At 44.6% G+C, this 14356-nt stretch overlaps 1 protein-coding gene across 7 annotated transcripts in view; it reads right to left on the bottom strand.

The window, feature by feature from the left end:
* Nucleotides 1–14356, bottom strand: part of MTCL1 (microtubule crosslinking factor 1) — a 110774-nt gene that overhangs the window by 47465 nt on the left and 48953 nt on the right. For 4 of the 7 annotated variants that reach the window (XM_064442990.1, XM_064442991.1, XM_064442986.1 and 1 more), the window contains exon 4: nt 4937–4996. In XM_064442990.1, the coding sequence (XP_064299060.1) occupies nt 4937–4996 (60 nt within the window). Of the gene's footprint in view, nt 1–2763; nt 2839–4936; nt 4997–14356 lie in introns of all 7 variants that reach the window. The other 3 variants (XM_064442989.1, XM_064442984.1, XM_064442987.1) reach the window with 1 other exon arrangement.

The following is a 14356-nucleotide window of genomic DNA, read 5'->3' as shown; positions in this document are numbered from 1 at the left end:
ATCTCTTGAGACAGCAGATTTCATCATTGTTGGTAGGCCATGTGGACATATGTGCAATTATCTATGGAAACTTCATTTCAGCCTCCGGAACACTGTTATCTTTCACAAGCACCATTTTGTTATAATTCCTAACAATGGCAACCAAATCCAGAAGAAAACATGACAGACTGTAATTGTTCACCCAGATTGGGCTATTAAAAAAATAAAAAGATTTACAAAACTAATTATGGCTCAGCAATCTGAGGAAATTATTTAACTTCTAAAGCACACATCCTTTCACATTGGTAATGGTGTCTTTTATGTTACCTAGATTAATTTCACCCCATTCTATTTAGATATATACTAATTATGTCTTAATTTCAGCTATTAATACCTAGACAGCCACAGAAGTAATTGGTTGTATACTTCTGAACTCAGTCAGCTTTCTTACTGATTCTGCTGTTGCAGGTTGGAACTTTAAAATACTAAACAGCAAGAAAGTTATCTTAAATGTTAATAACATGATAGAGGAAAACAATATCCAGGTTTCTGTAAATATGTGGTTTTCAGTGATAACCAGGACTCAACCACAACCACAATCAGTTGATCAGTTGACTGACTAAAACTCTGGTCATTGTGTTTCTGGCACCAGAAATGTGGATTTTCTATGAATACAGTCAAGATGCATGTAACTGATCAGAGCAGAGCTGGTCTTCTAGACCAGCTTTCTTTCCTCTCTATCATCTCCTCACATACACACACCTCTTCTTCGCACGTATATTTGCAAATTGCTTTTCTCTTTATAACTCAGAACTGCAAATTAAGTATCGGATTTAAACCTGGCAAAACTCCATGCAGCCTCCACTGGAGTCACTCTGGCTGGATAAGGCTGTATGATTAAAGCATCATCTTTGTATGGGGCTGCACAATACATTACCTCTGTTTTTCCACTCATTGAGAATCAGTTTATCCCCACAGCTGTAGGCTTTGCTTTTAGGGAAATACAAAGATCACAAGGAAGGCTACATCCAGACCAGTGCTGCACTTCAGAGCTCACAGGTGGGGTGATTACTCCGGTTTATTTATTTATCTGTTAATAGCTTGGAAATATTAGTATCTGACATTTTCCTTATTCTGTCTTCGTAATCCAGCATTTTTCCCCATGCTTCTTGTTTACCTTTGGCTGCAAGATCCCAGCCATCAGTGGTACTAGCTGGCGCCTGGCACCTCCCTGGCTGCCGGCAGCTGGACCGGTGCCAGTGGGTAAGGCCAGCCTGCCTGCGCCCCTCTCCCCTGGCTGGGAGCGCTAGGGGCCCGCTCCTACCCAGGGGTCAGAGCCTGACGCCCTCTGTGGTTCAAGCAATACAAATAACAGTCACCGAGTCACACTTGGACAATGCAATCAGCATTTTGAAGCTTTTGAAGAAAAGGGAAAGGCTTTGATGGGTTTGGGGTTAGGGCCCCAATGTTTTTGCTCGGCATCACTGCACGACTCAATGCATCTGCGGAGTTAGCACATTGTTGTAGCAGGACAAAACCACCATTAACTCCTTATAACGGCATTACTTTATTGCTAGGTTTTGTCCATGAAAGAAAAGGACCACATTTGTAAGTTTTGTTTTTCACAAGAGCTGAAACAAAGGAGTTGTTTTTCATTAAACAAATACAAGCCTCAAACAAAACAACAGAGCTGATGGATGTTAATCTTGCCTACTAAATATGGATCCCGTCTGGAAAGGTGAGAAAGCTCTAGGTCTTCCCTGCTTCTTTGCCAGGGAACATGACTACTGAAAATCCCATTCCCTGAAGAGCTTTTTTCCAAAGGAAAAGAATGGTCAGGAGAGATTTATCAGCCAAATCTAAGCATGCCAGAAGGGTAGGACTCCAACCTTCATGCATCTGTCCCTCTGAAACTTTGTGTACAGAAATATCAGCAATTTCTTGATCAGTTGAAACCAGGTAGAAACAGCAAGAGGGCGAGACGCCCACATAGGCAAGTAGAGTTTTGACATATAAGGCAAAATAAAGAGAGGCCAAATCACAAAAATTAAGAATAGATCATTATTAGTTAAATCACAATTTAAGAAAAGGGCGGGGGGGGTGGTGGGGGGAAGAATACAGTCTTTCCACCGTCTTGGAGGAACAAGAGGCTCAAAGCTCAAATCCCAGGGGCAGAAAGCTGGGCTATGGCACAGCCTGACTGTATTTCACATCCAGCATGTGGACGCTTTCCTAAAAGGTGTACATAAGGCAGACTGTATAGAAAGAAAAGAAGGAACGACAGTGCAAAAATGTTCCATCACTCATGGCTCTAGCCATGGTCTTTAAGAGATCATTAAGGATAAATGGGAATTAATGATTACTGATAGTGATTATTTGCATGCAATAGCATCACAGCTCTGCATGGCACTTCAGAGGGATGTTAATGGAAAAAAAAGCAGAAAGAAAAATCCTAGATGCCTCCTGACAGAGTCTGCAGTCTAATTTAGACAAATGCAGAATGTGGAGATAAAGAAATGAAACTTAAAGGAACGAACTTAAATTTACTATGCAACGTCAATGTGATGAGAATGAAGAGCTGATCAAAAATTCCCAGATACGATATTTCTTTTCTGGTAAGAAGACACAAAGATAGATAGAGACCAACGCCATCTCCTCTACCACCACCACCAGCTCAAGGGAACTGCCAGGCAGAAGATGGGTAAGCGGTTTTGGGGTTGCAAGTCCGACGACAGGGCAGTATGACCAGCACCCAAGCATCTGGCTGAGTGCCAGCACTCCTACCTTGCGCTGGAGAACCACTTTTCTTTGTGTTTTGCCTGGAGTCTGGTATTTTCCAAGAAGCTCCGTTTTGCAATTCTGCTGAATAAAAACTTTTTTTCTTCAATACTGCTAGAGGTGGGTAAGTGCTACTATGAGTTCTGCTTTTACACGACTTCAAGACAATCAATTTCACAGGTATTATTTACTCGGTGTGCCCTGCGGTGGGTGCAATGTTCCAGCTAATTTTCATGATGAGCTCCCAGTAAGTAAAAACACCGGTCTTGCCATACTCTATACATATCTGCAAGCATGCGTATGCACAGAATCCAAGTTTGTGGTTGCTTGTCACAAAACACGTCATGGGTATTTGAACTTACTTGATGTATTTAGGGTGGCTGTCCCTGAAAAGCAGTGTTTGAACCTCCCGCGCTGTGTCTGTACTAACCCTTTTCGGCCATGGTACAGGACCCGATGGCTGTTTGACGGGTCGGACACTTGCTGTGGTGAGCTCAGATCTCAATCAGCACATTCCTCTGAAGGGATACCCAGATTTGGAGACAGCTCTGGGAAGCACCCTAGAGCTGGGAAATAGCTAGGACTTAAATTTATAGGCTGGGCCGTGTCAATATATAAGATTGCTTCTCAGTCTTTCCAACCCTAAAGAATTGCTGAAGAAAACTTAATGGCCACCTTGCACAGTGCTGTTGCAATGGTTTTCATTTTCAAGCCCAAATCCTTTGCTTGCATGAGTTACAACGTGTGTTTACAGCGTAAAGGTTTTTTTTTTTTTTTCCCCAGCGTGGTTTCTGGGATCACTTCCCCACGTTGTGAGTGGAGCAGAGCTGACCAAGGGTTACCCAGATAGTTTTGTGAAGTCCTTTTTAAGGCTTTCCAAGGCAAACTACAGCTGCTGTTAATGCCTGGATTTGGGCAGAGGAAGCAAGCACAAGGAATCCATTCCCTCTGCACTGCTCTGTATTTCCAGGGATGAGGAAAGGAAGGACAGTGCCGCCCACAAACCTCAGTGGACACAACCCTGCCTTCATGTAGCTTCATCTATAATCTGCATGTATGCAGGCATATATATATTTCATCCATGCATTTTACAGAATTGCAGAAAAAACACGCTCTCTGACCTGACAGATGACTTAAATAATTCTCCAAAGCAGGCACTGCAGGCAGAAATCCCAGTGCCCCATTTTAAGGTCTGATTAAGCTGTGCTTGTATTGGCTTGGTGGGGATGCTTGGTCTGCTGTGTCCTGGGAAAGCAGCAGCCCCCAGCCACCATGAACCCCTGGTCTGCCTACCCTCCCTACTCAGCTGCCTGCCCTACCCGCTCAAGTGCAACATGTTCTAATGATGTCTTATGGTTATTATTACAAATCAATGGATTTTAAGACTCCACTGACTCAGAGAAGACCTCTAGGGTCTTGGCTGCATACACTGAGCCTGCCGAGGGGGCAGCAAGGGAGGTGCAACCTTTCTCTAAGGAAGGCATGATGTCGCTCTTGGCTCCTTTCAAAGGGAGGTGAAACACTATCCCCATCTCTCCGGCTATAAAGTAACCGTATGGGTGCTGGGAAAAGCTTTAAGTCCTACAATTAGCACAAAAACCGGAGGAAACCAGGCAGACTGCTTCCCTGAGAAGGATCAGCCTACGGGATTTCAAGAAAACTGGTGTGCAAAGGCAGACTGAGTAGGTAGTTTAGGCTCTGTATTGTACCTCAGCCTGGGGGAGCACAAGTTCACATGCTGACACCCCCCCCCAACACCAGAGGGATATCAAACCCAGGGCTGCAATACAAATGCTCGCAAGGTGTCGTTGCAGTGTGTCAACCGTGTTCCCTGCCAAGATGCTCATTAGCACAAAATCTTTGGCACCATGTATAAATTTAGTTAGTCCCTAAGCTGCGATCCAATTACTTTGTGAGGCAAGGTGATTTTCTCTTCTTGCAGAAAACCTGCAGCCTGAATCTATGGATACAAGCACAATGAGCCTGAGAAGCTGCACGGTTTAGAGATCACACTTGTGTCCTAAATTGCTTCTACATTATCTCTGGGAGGTCTCAGTAGATTAAGGCCTAATTGCACTCTAGTTAATGTGCCTGATAGCCCTGTCAACAGCCATAAAAAGAAATCTGGAGTTTAATTGTGTGCTTTTGCTGCAAGTTGCATGCTCTTGAAAAACCATACCTGGGTAAAGGCCTTTTTTTCTTTGTGCATTTCTCTGCTGCCTCTTCTCTTCAGGGAACTCTGCAATAGAAGCAATGCTGAGTTACTGATAAGCTAAACACAAAGCCTGCAAGCCTCGCAGGGCTCAGTACTATAGAAGTTATCGAGGAGAAAGCAAGTATATTCTCCTGAGCAGCTAGGGATTTAATTTTTTGTATTTGTGTATTAATCACTAAAAAACCAAGACAATGGGGGCCTTGTTGGTGAATTTTTCAGTGCACAAAATTTCCCACAAAAAAAAAAAAAGAGTTATAAGTTCACAGAGGAAAAAAACCCACCCTCTTTTCTTCTCTGGACCACCAAAATTTTTGGCAAAACTTTCTTTTTGCATGGGGCAACGATTTATGTTTGATTAATCCAGGGCAGAACTCCAAGAATGTTATTCGCAGTGGATGTGAAACACATTGTGGAAAACTCAGAGAAAAGCAACCCCCCAGAAAAAGGGAAGGACATGCATGTTTAAGCTATGTGGCGTAACATTATTAGTTCATCCGTGCTAGCAAGTGTACTGAGGAGTCGAGACAAAGACCAGGTAATTCAAGACAAAGACCAGGTAATTCTCCAGGTATTTCTGAATTTACTGTATAAATCAGATTTGACTGGCTTTGCAAATATTTATATCCCTTTATAAGCAGTTTTTTAAGACATGGAAATGATGTCCCCACCACTGCTTGGTTTTCAGAACCCAAATGGAAAAGGACAGTTTTCCTTAGAAGCGGGAGGCCGAGCACCGTCAGGACGTTACCAGTGTTCGCACTGACTTGTGTCTCAGGACCAAGGTCAAACCACTGTGAGCTGGGTCTGTTTAGAAAAGGCATAAATTTGACTTTTGTAGCTTGAAGTATCAGAGGGGAATGATAGCTATTAGGAAAAAAAAGCAGGGCGCTAGAAACTACAGAGTCATTTGAATTCAAAGCAGGCTGTATTTGTCTGTGCCCAGAGCCTGAAGGCTGATACTCCCTAGCAATCACCCTGACATTGTGGCCTCTTTTATTTATTACTTCTGTTTATGTTTGCTCTGCAGGGGACAATTTCCATCTGAGGTGAAGCCTGGGCTGTCACAGGCTTGCCCACAGAGTGCCTCTCCTCTGGCCCGTGCAATGGAGCAGTGTGCCGGACCAGTGCCGGCTCCTGTGTCTGACGGGCTAAATCCTGGTCTCTGTAACCCACACTAACCCAGCGCTCCAAACCATGAGCCCAGCGAAGAGGAAGGGAAAGGAGGGAGAGGCATCCTGTTAATTAGCTAAGTCCAGTCTCATGCCCAGCCATCAGCTGGCAGAAAACGCGATGTGAGCTCAGGGACAGGCTCACACACCACATGCAAATCCTAACTGAAAGCTCTCCGTGGCTGTGCGGTTTCTGACTGTTAAGCTACACAGCTACTGCAAATTATAATTATTGCACACTAAGACAAATCTCTCCTTCTGCTCTTTGTTATACACAGTTAAGTAGTTAAAACCCATTCATACGCGGCACCATATGCCCAAGACATACTACCGTTTATTTTTTGCTAATCTGCTCTCTACTTTAATCCAGTGATTTCCTATAACTAATGAAGCTGAGTAAGAGAAATGGGGTTTTTTTTGGATACTGAAACAGTTTAATGAAAAAATATTTTAAACACTAAAAACATCATATGAAAACCTGTTACACAAGCTCAGCCAAGATAAACAGTTACTGTTTTCTCATTCTTTTTAAATGTGGTGTTATTCTGGAAACAGATATGTAACTGAAGGCAGTCACCAGCCAGCAGCATCATGCCCCAGCGTGCAAGACGGGTTACTACAATTGAAGAGGTACAGGGCATAGCCCTGGCCCTCACACTCACTGCTTTTCCGAGTGACTTCAAGCAAGCGGAGGTTGTCTGGTTGCTGAGTTTGATTTGTAACTTCTTAGAGTCAGGGTTGCGTCCCCCAATTTCTGTAGAGGCCTCAATGCATGACTGTAGCAAACAGCTACCAAGCACGCTAGAAATCCAAAACCTTGTGTCAAATCCTAAAAACCTCTTGCCCTTACCTATAAGCAAAAGGCTACACTTAGACCCATCCAATTTGAGAAGCTAAGTGATACAAACACACGGACAATGCTGTGCAAGAGAAAGTAATAAAGCCTTTGCTCTGTTATACAGGATAATACTTGGAAAGTAATGGGAAGGGAATTAAAATTTAGGTAGGAGGTGTGGAAGACACACTGAGAGGCAGGTAGCGATCTGGCTTTGGAAGGTGTAAGCTCCACTCCTCACTGACAAAATTTATTTCACAGATCCAGACTAAAAAGTTTATAACATATTGCCTGAGATGGGACCTCGCTTTAAGCATTTTCACACTGTCCTGTTTGGATTTGCGTAAGAACAACCTTCTGATCAGTGCTCGGCTGGGAGAGTGCTTTGTATTTCCATAACGCTGAGACTCAACCTTAGGCTGAGTCTGTCCTCGGTGTAAGAAAAATAATAGGATATTTACCTCTGGGGGCTACCAGTGGATTACAGGGAGAAACCTCCCGCCCACGTGTCAGTGGAGGACTAGAAAGACAGGCATGGCAACAAGGGACTGCCTGGCCAAAACCCCCTAAGCCCTGTAGGAGAGCAAGGAAAGATCTCCATTTCACCACTGTGGAACCAGGCTGCAGACGTGTGCAAAATGCCAGCTGATATAGCTGGTACTTCAGTAGGACTAAAGGCAGAGAGTGCTGCTGCAAAAAGAAGTAGGTGGAACGCACTACAAGCTTAAATGCTTTAAAACGTAAAATGGTGCAATAAAGGCGCATTTCTCTTTGATGCAGAGGAAATTGGCGTCAGAAGCTGATATGGATTAATGCTAGAAGGAACATTACTGTACTACCTTTTTATATGCAAGAGACCAACCAGGGTTGGCCATCTACCAAAAAGCCTTTCAATGATGGTTAAACAAGATTTTATTAGTCCTTTGATTAACACAGTCTCTTAGGAAAGAGGTTACTCGCCGGACATTTTCTACCTTCACAGTTTCACTGCAGTTTGTCCCCATACCTCTCGGCTTCCAAGGAGAGCTAATATATGGGGGTAATAAATTGCCCAGTGCTTTAAAAGTTAAATGCTCCAAAAGATTATTGGATGCAGCAACTACAGTATTAACAGCAGGAAGAGGCACAATTATTTTCACCTTCCCTAGGAGCCTAGCACAGACAGGAAGAGATAACTTGTGTCTTTCAGTGAATTCCATTTTTAACACATTGACAAGAGTCCTGCAAACTGAGCCGTGAGAGTGAGAGCACCCATGTGGGGAACAGCAAGCAGAAGTCAACGCACTGGAATTAGAGGTTGAGGAGGACAAGGAAATAAAGTTTGAGTTAAGAGCAATCATACATGTAAACACATGATATGCCCCAAGTTTTCCTACTGAGGCAAGTGCTGAGTAGGATTGAGAATAGAGCTGAGAACAGGCGGCAGTAGAGAAGGACTTGGAAAATAAGAAGAGAGAACCAAAAGTCCTTAAGAGCTGCCAGCCTGTCACTTTATTCACTGCTATTAAGAGGAGCAAGTCATTTTGGGTGCAGTCTGGCATCTGCAGGCAAGCGTGGGCTTGCTATCATATGCGCATCAAACTGAACCTGCAAAATCAAGTAGTCAGTCATTGAAGTGACAATGTCTGCAACTTAAAAACAGAGAGGCTGGCTTGGAAAGTCCGGCCCTGAAGGCAATTTCTATCACTGTGATGTGTGAGGAATTATGCACGAGCATCACTGGGGCTTATGCGATGTATAAATAATGTTCCATGTGCAAAGATGGCTTGCTACCAATTGCTTTGAAATGGGTAATCACAGTTTTCATTTGCATTCATTAGAAAATACTGCCTGTGAGAGATCTGACAGTACTTAAAAAAAAAATGCATGAGTGACCATATCCACTTGCTCTAAATACAGCACTAGGTGAAGCAGACTGCTTTCAGATCACTGGTATCTGCAAGGCTAACAGTTTGAGAGTTGCACATTGGCATTTCATAACAACAGCTAACTTTTTGCTAGCTGTTGAGACCCAACACATTCAGGAACGAACAAAACATCCAGGGAGACATAATCTCTGCCCCACAGTATGTGACTCATTAGGAGACCTTGCCAATAGACCAACTCTTTCATAGAGGTTACTCTCCAAGAAACACCAGTGATTTAAATGAAGGTAATTCTGCTTGGCATGAATGTGGATCGGAAGAAAACCAGATCCACTTGTAACAGATGGTTGAAGGTGGATTTATCCCCAAGTGATGTAAACCAGCGTTCATTAACCGCATCTCTAATCACTGCTCAGGAACGCCTCACTGCCAGCATTTTCCAGGCGCTGTGCAGGACCACATGGGAAGATTATGGCAGAAGATGAAAAAAGCAAGGGACCTCTGTGCTCCTTCTCCACCAACCCCCGTCCACACAAATCCAGCTCTGCTGGCCACTGCAGGCAGTCTCCCTCTCAACTTTTTGCAGCTTTGGAATGTCAGACCTTGACATTGAGGGGGTGCATGATGCCCTCTCATTTCACTGCTTCAGAGCTACCCCCGCTTGCCCAGTCTGGTAGATAAAGAAAAACCCTTTGTGCAGAGCGCTGTCACTCTCAAACCACTAATGAATAACTCCTCTAACAAATGCAGCACGGAAAGAACATGACCACGACCTGTTTCTTTAGGAGGGACTGCTTTCAGTGATCACACTGGAGCTTTCTGGAATCTTCTCGGTGAAAGGAGACTGGTGAAAAGGAAGCATCTCCGATTTCTGTAGCAACATCCCTTTCTTAATGTTAGGACAGGGTGGCTTGCCGTTCCTTCTTAACGCCTGAAGTGTCTCTAAATTCCAAGTATACAACTGAAGTTTTGCTTTGCTGCCATCCCATGCTCTGTATTACAATGGTTGTGCAGTGAAAGTACGGTGGCAGCTTTTTCCATGTGGACTCTCATATGTATCTATGGGATGGTTAAAGCAACTGGAAAAAACAATGAAATTCTAATTGCTTTTCAATTGCTGTAGGCCCTTGAAAAAGATATCTCACCAAGCCCTGATAAAGCTGGGTTTGACGCAAGTGATCTATATCTGCATTCATTCCCATGTGTGTTTCATTTACTAGAAACCTCTAAATACTGCGATATTCATCATTCACATGACCTAGCAAAGCAAGCCATGTCTGAAATATCATAAGCATTACAGTTCAGGATAAAAGCCATCCCTTGAGTAAAAAAGCAGTAAAGCACACTAGCTTTCAGCACCAGCTTAAATTTCCCTAACGCTGCATTACTCTATTGTGCTAAGCTTATGAACAGGGGCTTTGGAGGAGCCTCTTTCTTTTGCCTCTTACCGCTAACACGCGGCACTGGTTGTCTCTCACAGCTTCCTGGTGCCTTTCGTATGTACACTGATACTGTTGTGATATTATCTGGCTTGGCATTTACAAATAATTTGGTATGACAGGTCTGGGACCGTGCTGTGGGGAGGGAAGCAGCAGGGTTGCATCTGCTGTGTGAAGCCCTGGAAGGTGAGATGGCAGCTCTCAGCCGGATGGGGGGCAGCTGGGCTAGCTCTGTGTTTAGCTCCCAACACACCATTTTTCTTAATATTTGGTCAGTGGAGGCTGACAAGAGGGCCTGAAACCGATATAATTATGTTTATTAATATGATAAGATTAATAATTATAGTAATAATTGTTATTAATAATAGATTAATTGTTATTAGTGATTAATTGTTATTAATACAAAAATTAAACCCTGCAACAGACAGCTGAGATCAGAAACTCTAACAGGTGTATCACTGTCTTATGCAGTGCTTCTGCCCAAATGTTTTTCTTAATAACTTCTTAAATTCGTTAACATGTATTTTAAAAATCTCTGTCTCTCCTGCTTTGTTAAAGACATAAAATATCTAAATTATATCACGTGTCACAATATATAAAGAAAATTATAACACTGAGACCAGACTTCTTTTTTTTTTTTTTTGGTCCTATTTCAGGTGAAAAAAGCCAGAAAGAAGCCAGGCACATCGCTCTGCAGCGATTCTCCCCTTCCTGATGTACCAGTGCTGTCACACTGCTGTGCCAGGAGCAAACACATCCCTCCAAGCCTTGTCACCCCTCCGTTTGCACAGCCTGCGTTCCCCTTGCTGTGCCTGTCCCTTAGCCCCCACATCACAGGTGCACTTGCTAGCCCTCTGCCGTGGCATCACCTCGCTTCCAGCCCCTGTGCCAGAGGAGGAAATCACAGCCGCACGTCCCTTGCAAACCTGCCAGGCAGGAGCGGCAACAGCACCGACCAGCAGCAGGGGCTGGCTGCCAGGCCTCTACGTCTCCATCTCTCACCATATTACGCCCGTAACGCCCACAGTAACGTGTACTAGCTGGGACCATCCACCCTCCCCTCCCCACTGGCGCAGGAGGCAGGAGCAGCACCCCAAATTCCCCTACACCAGCTGAGCTGCAGTCACTGAGCACCAGCCTGCTCCTGGTCCCTGCAAAGGGGCCATGAGCCACGTCAGCTTGCACCCCCTTTGGAAAGAGCTCGTTCAAGAGCCAGGCCTAATCCGAGCGGTATGTGCTGTGCTGACACCGCCTGAGCCCTGTAATTATCTCGTTAGTGTTATATCGTAGCAGAGAGCCCATGAAAAATGCACTGTGCACTATATACACACAGAAACAGACCTATCCTGAAACGGCTTGCCAACAGGAATAGTACTTGTCCTTGGCCACAAAACCCTATGTAATGATACATATCCGGTGCCTGAAGCCCAGGACACGCTTCAGCACGCCAAGCGAGAAATGGTGTCCGGTCCCGTGGCCAGTGCTGCCAGCTAGGGGGGCTCTCTTTCTGCCTCTCTGGACACAACTGGGGTAGCAAAACTCCTAGAGAAGATGAAACAACTTGTATGACTTTTTAAAACCTTTTTTTTTGCTCTGGGGACAACTCTTACTGCAACAGCCTGGGCAAACTAGACAACTGCTGGAGAAAGCAAACCCTTGGAAAGAGCCCCCGACATACCTCCTTGGCCATCTGCCATCCGCATCACGCTGCTCGGCATTGCCGCATCGCCCAACGCTAAATGCAGACTGCCTGAAAATAGAGATGAACTGCCCTCCCCTTTCTCTCTTCCCTCAAAAATGCTTTAAAGCCCAGACCTTTTCTGAAGGACTGCAGCAAATGTCACAGGCCTTTCAACTGGGAGCTGCTGACAGGGCTGGCTTTACAGTATTGGACTTGTAGGCCAGGTAGTGCTCAGAGAAGGGATTAGGAATTTACATTGCTGAAGGAAGACAATATATGAGCATTTACTGCTGATCAATGCACATGCAGCCTGGAATTTCCTGTAGCACAGGTGATCTATTATAGACATAAATGTTTTGTTTTGGTTTTTCAGGAGAAGATGAAGGCGGCAGTATACACACAGGGTTAGATACCTGCTCTCCAATTGCAGCATTAGAGCCAGCTCAGTCTCTGCCACCATGAGCATTTAGAAAGCAATGCCACATAGGTTGTAGTCTCTGTATCAGGACACCCTTCAGTGCACTGGAGAAGCAAACTGGCGAGTTTGACAGCGATGGGGTGAAGCAGAGACCTGTGATGTGGACAGTGCCAGTAAAGGAGAGGAGGGGAGATGAGCGAAACCCCAAGCTCCCACTAGGTCAGGAGGCTACTGCAGCAATTTACAGCACTGGGAGAGGGAGAAAACACACAGCTCTGAAATCTCTAGTGTTCAAGGTATTGATGTAAAGAGCAAATCTCATAGAATCTATAAAAATAATATATATGTATAGTTTTCAGAAGTCTTTTTGCAGAGAAGGATATTCAGAGCTGTGCAACATCTGTGCTTTCTGTAATAATGGATCAACAGCTACAGAACTGCTTTTCGCATTGGGAATGGAAAGAAAAATTTTCCTTGAGCAGACAACTATAAGTACAAGCATATTCAATCTCCCCTGGATTAGAGCAACTTGCTGTTTCTATAAAGTATTAAATTAAATTCTAAAGAAGCAGAGAGATTAAAGGCCAACTGCAACGACCCTGAACGAACATGTCCCAGATAGTCTTTGTAATCCTTGGTTGCCCATCTATTATTTCACAATTTTAAGGACACTGCACTCTGACAAAGGGGTTTATAAAAATAGAGCAAAAAGATAGCAAAGTCACACTTAAGTAGCTGGTGACATTTTTGAACCTCACACAGCTGCTACCTGTGACACACTTTCCTACACACCATTCAACACACACAACTGCTTACCAACAGGTGATGGATCACCCCCAAGACATCTATATTCAGCAAGCCATGGGAGTTACAGTTCAAGCACAAATAAAGTTAGTTCTGCTACATTGAACAAGGCCATCAATTATAGGAATGAAATTCAAGCCAGAGCATAGCACTTGTAATTAAGAAATGGTGGAGCCCAGGCCAGGGCAGGCACAGGTGACGAGAAGGGGATGCAGCTCCTGCGAACACACCAGCCCACTGCTGAGCTGTGGCACATACTCTGGGAGCAGCAGTGTGACATCCACCTGCTCTCCTAACACATTATACAGGACAAGGGTTACTCTCATGGGAGAAGAGCACTAGGCTACCTACAAGCCCAATTGCAGCTGGAAAGGGCCAGGAGGGAAAGAAATTGTTAGTAGAGAGTATATCTGCGAAGCTGCATTTCCTTAGTAAAATCAGTTTATAAAGATGGATCAGCAGCAGCCCTGTAAATACCAAATGAAAAAATTCTACATGATGGATATAGCTCCACAAAGATGCGCTTGGAAAGGAGTATGGCAAACTTAAGTGGGAACACAGTGCTTTAAACACTAAAATTCAAAAAGCACAGAAAAATTATAAAGGCGGTCACAGATGTTAACAGCAAATTATTCAGGTGTGAAGCATATTTCTGAGGATACCCTGATCTGGGCGGGTATTTGGGTTATCCTTAACCATTTAGTCTGCTCCTGGCACTGAGCTGTGATTGCCTGGGAACCCATTCCCACGGCTTGCGGGGAGCTGGGGTGACTTTGTTGATGTGCAGGGGCTGCACTCTCCTGTGCTATCTCTGCTTTAAAGCCTAAATGAGCAGCCTTGGCTCCTTGCTGGATTTCGTGGTCCCCACCTCTGGACGCAGAATGATGCTCCAACCCCAAGGACCAAAGCACAAAATGAAAGGCATATTGTGCATTACTAGGTCTTATGTGGGGAGGAGAGACCTGAGAGAGGGTCTTAATGCTCTTTGACCTCTGAGAGCAGCTCCTGGGGAGATGGGTGAAAGCATGGGGTGAGATAATGCTTCTTGGTCTGCTCTGTAGCTCCTGGGAAGGACAGACAGCTTTCCTGTCCCTTGGTGCAGGAGCTGACTGCCCCAAGCTTCCCCACTGCAGTGGCTCAGTGCTTTGAGGCGCTGATTTCTGGGGACCTGAC

This window comes from Phalacrocorax carbo, chromosome 2, assembly GCF_963921805.1.
Source record: "Phalacrocorax carbo chromosome 2, bPhaCar2.1, whole genome shotgun sequence".
Classification (NCBI taxonomy): Eukaryota; Metazoa; Chordata; class Aves; order Suliformes; family Phalacrocoracidae; genus Phalacrocorax; species Phalacrocorax carbo.
This window is presented reverse-complemented; position numbering and strand designations above follow the sequence as displayed.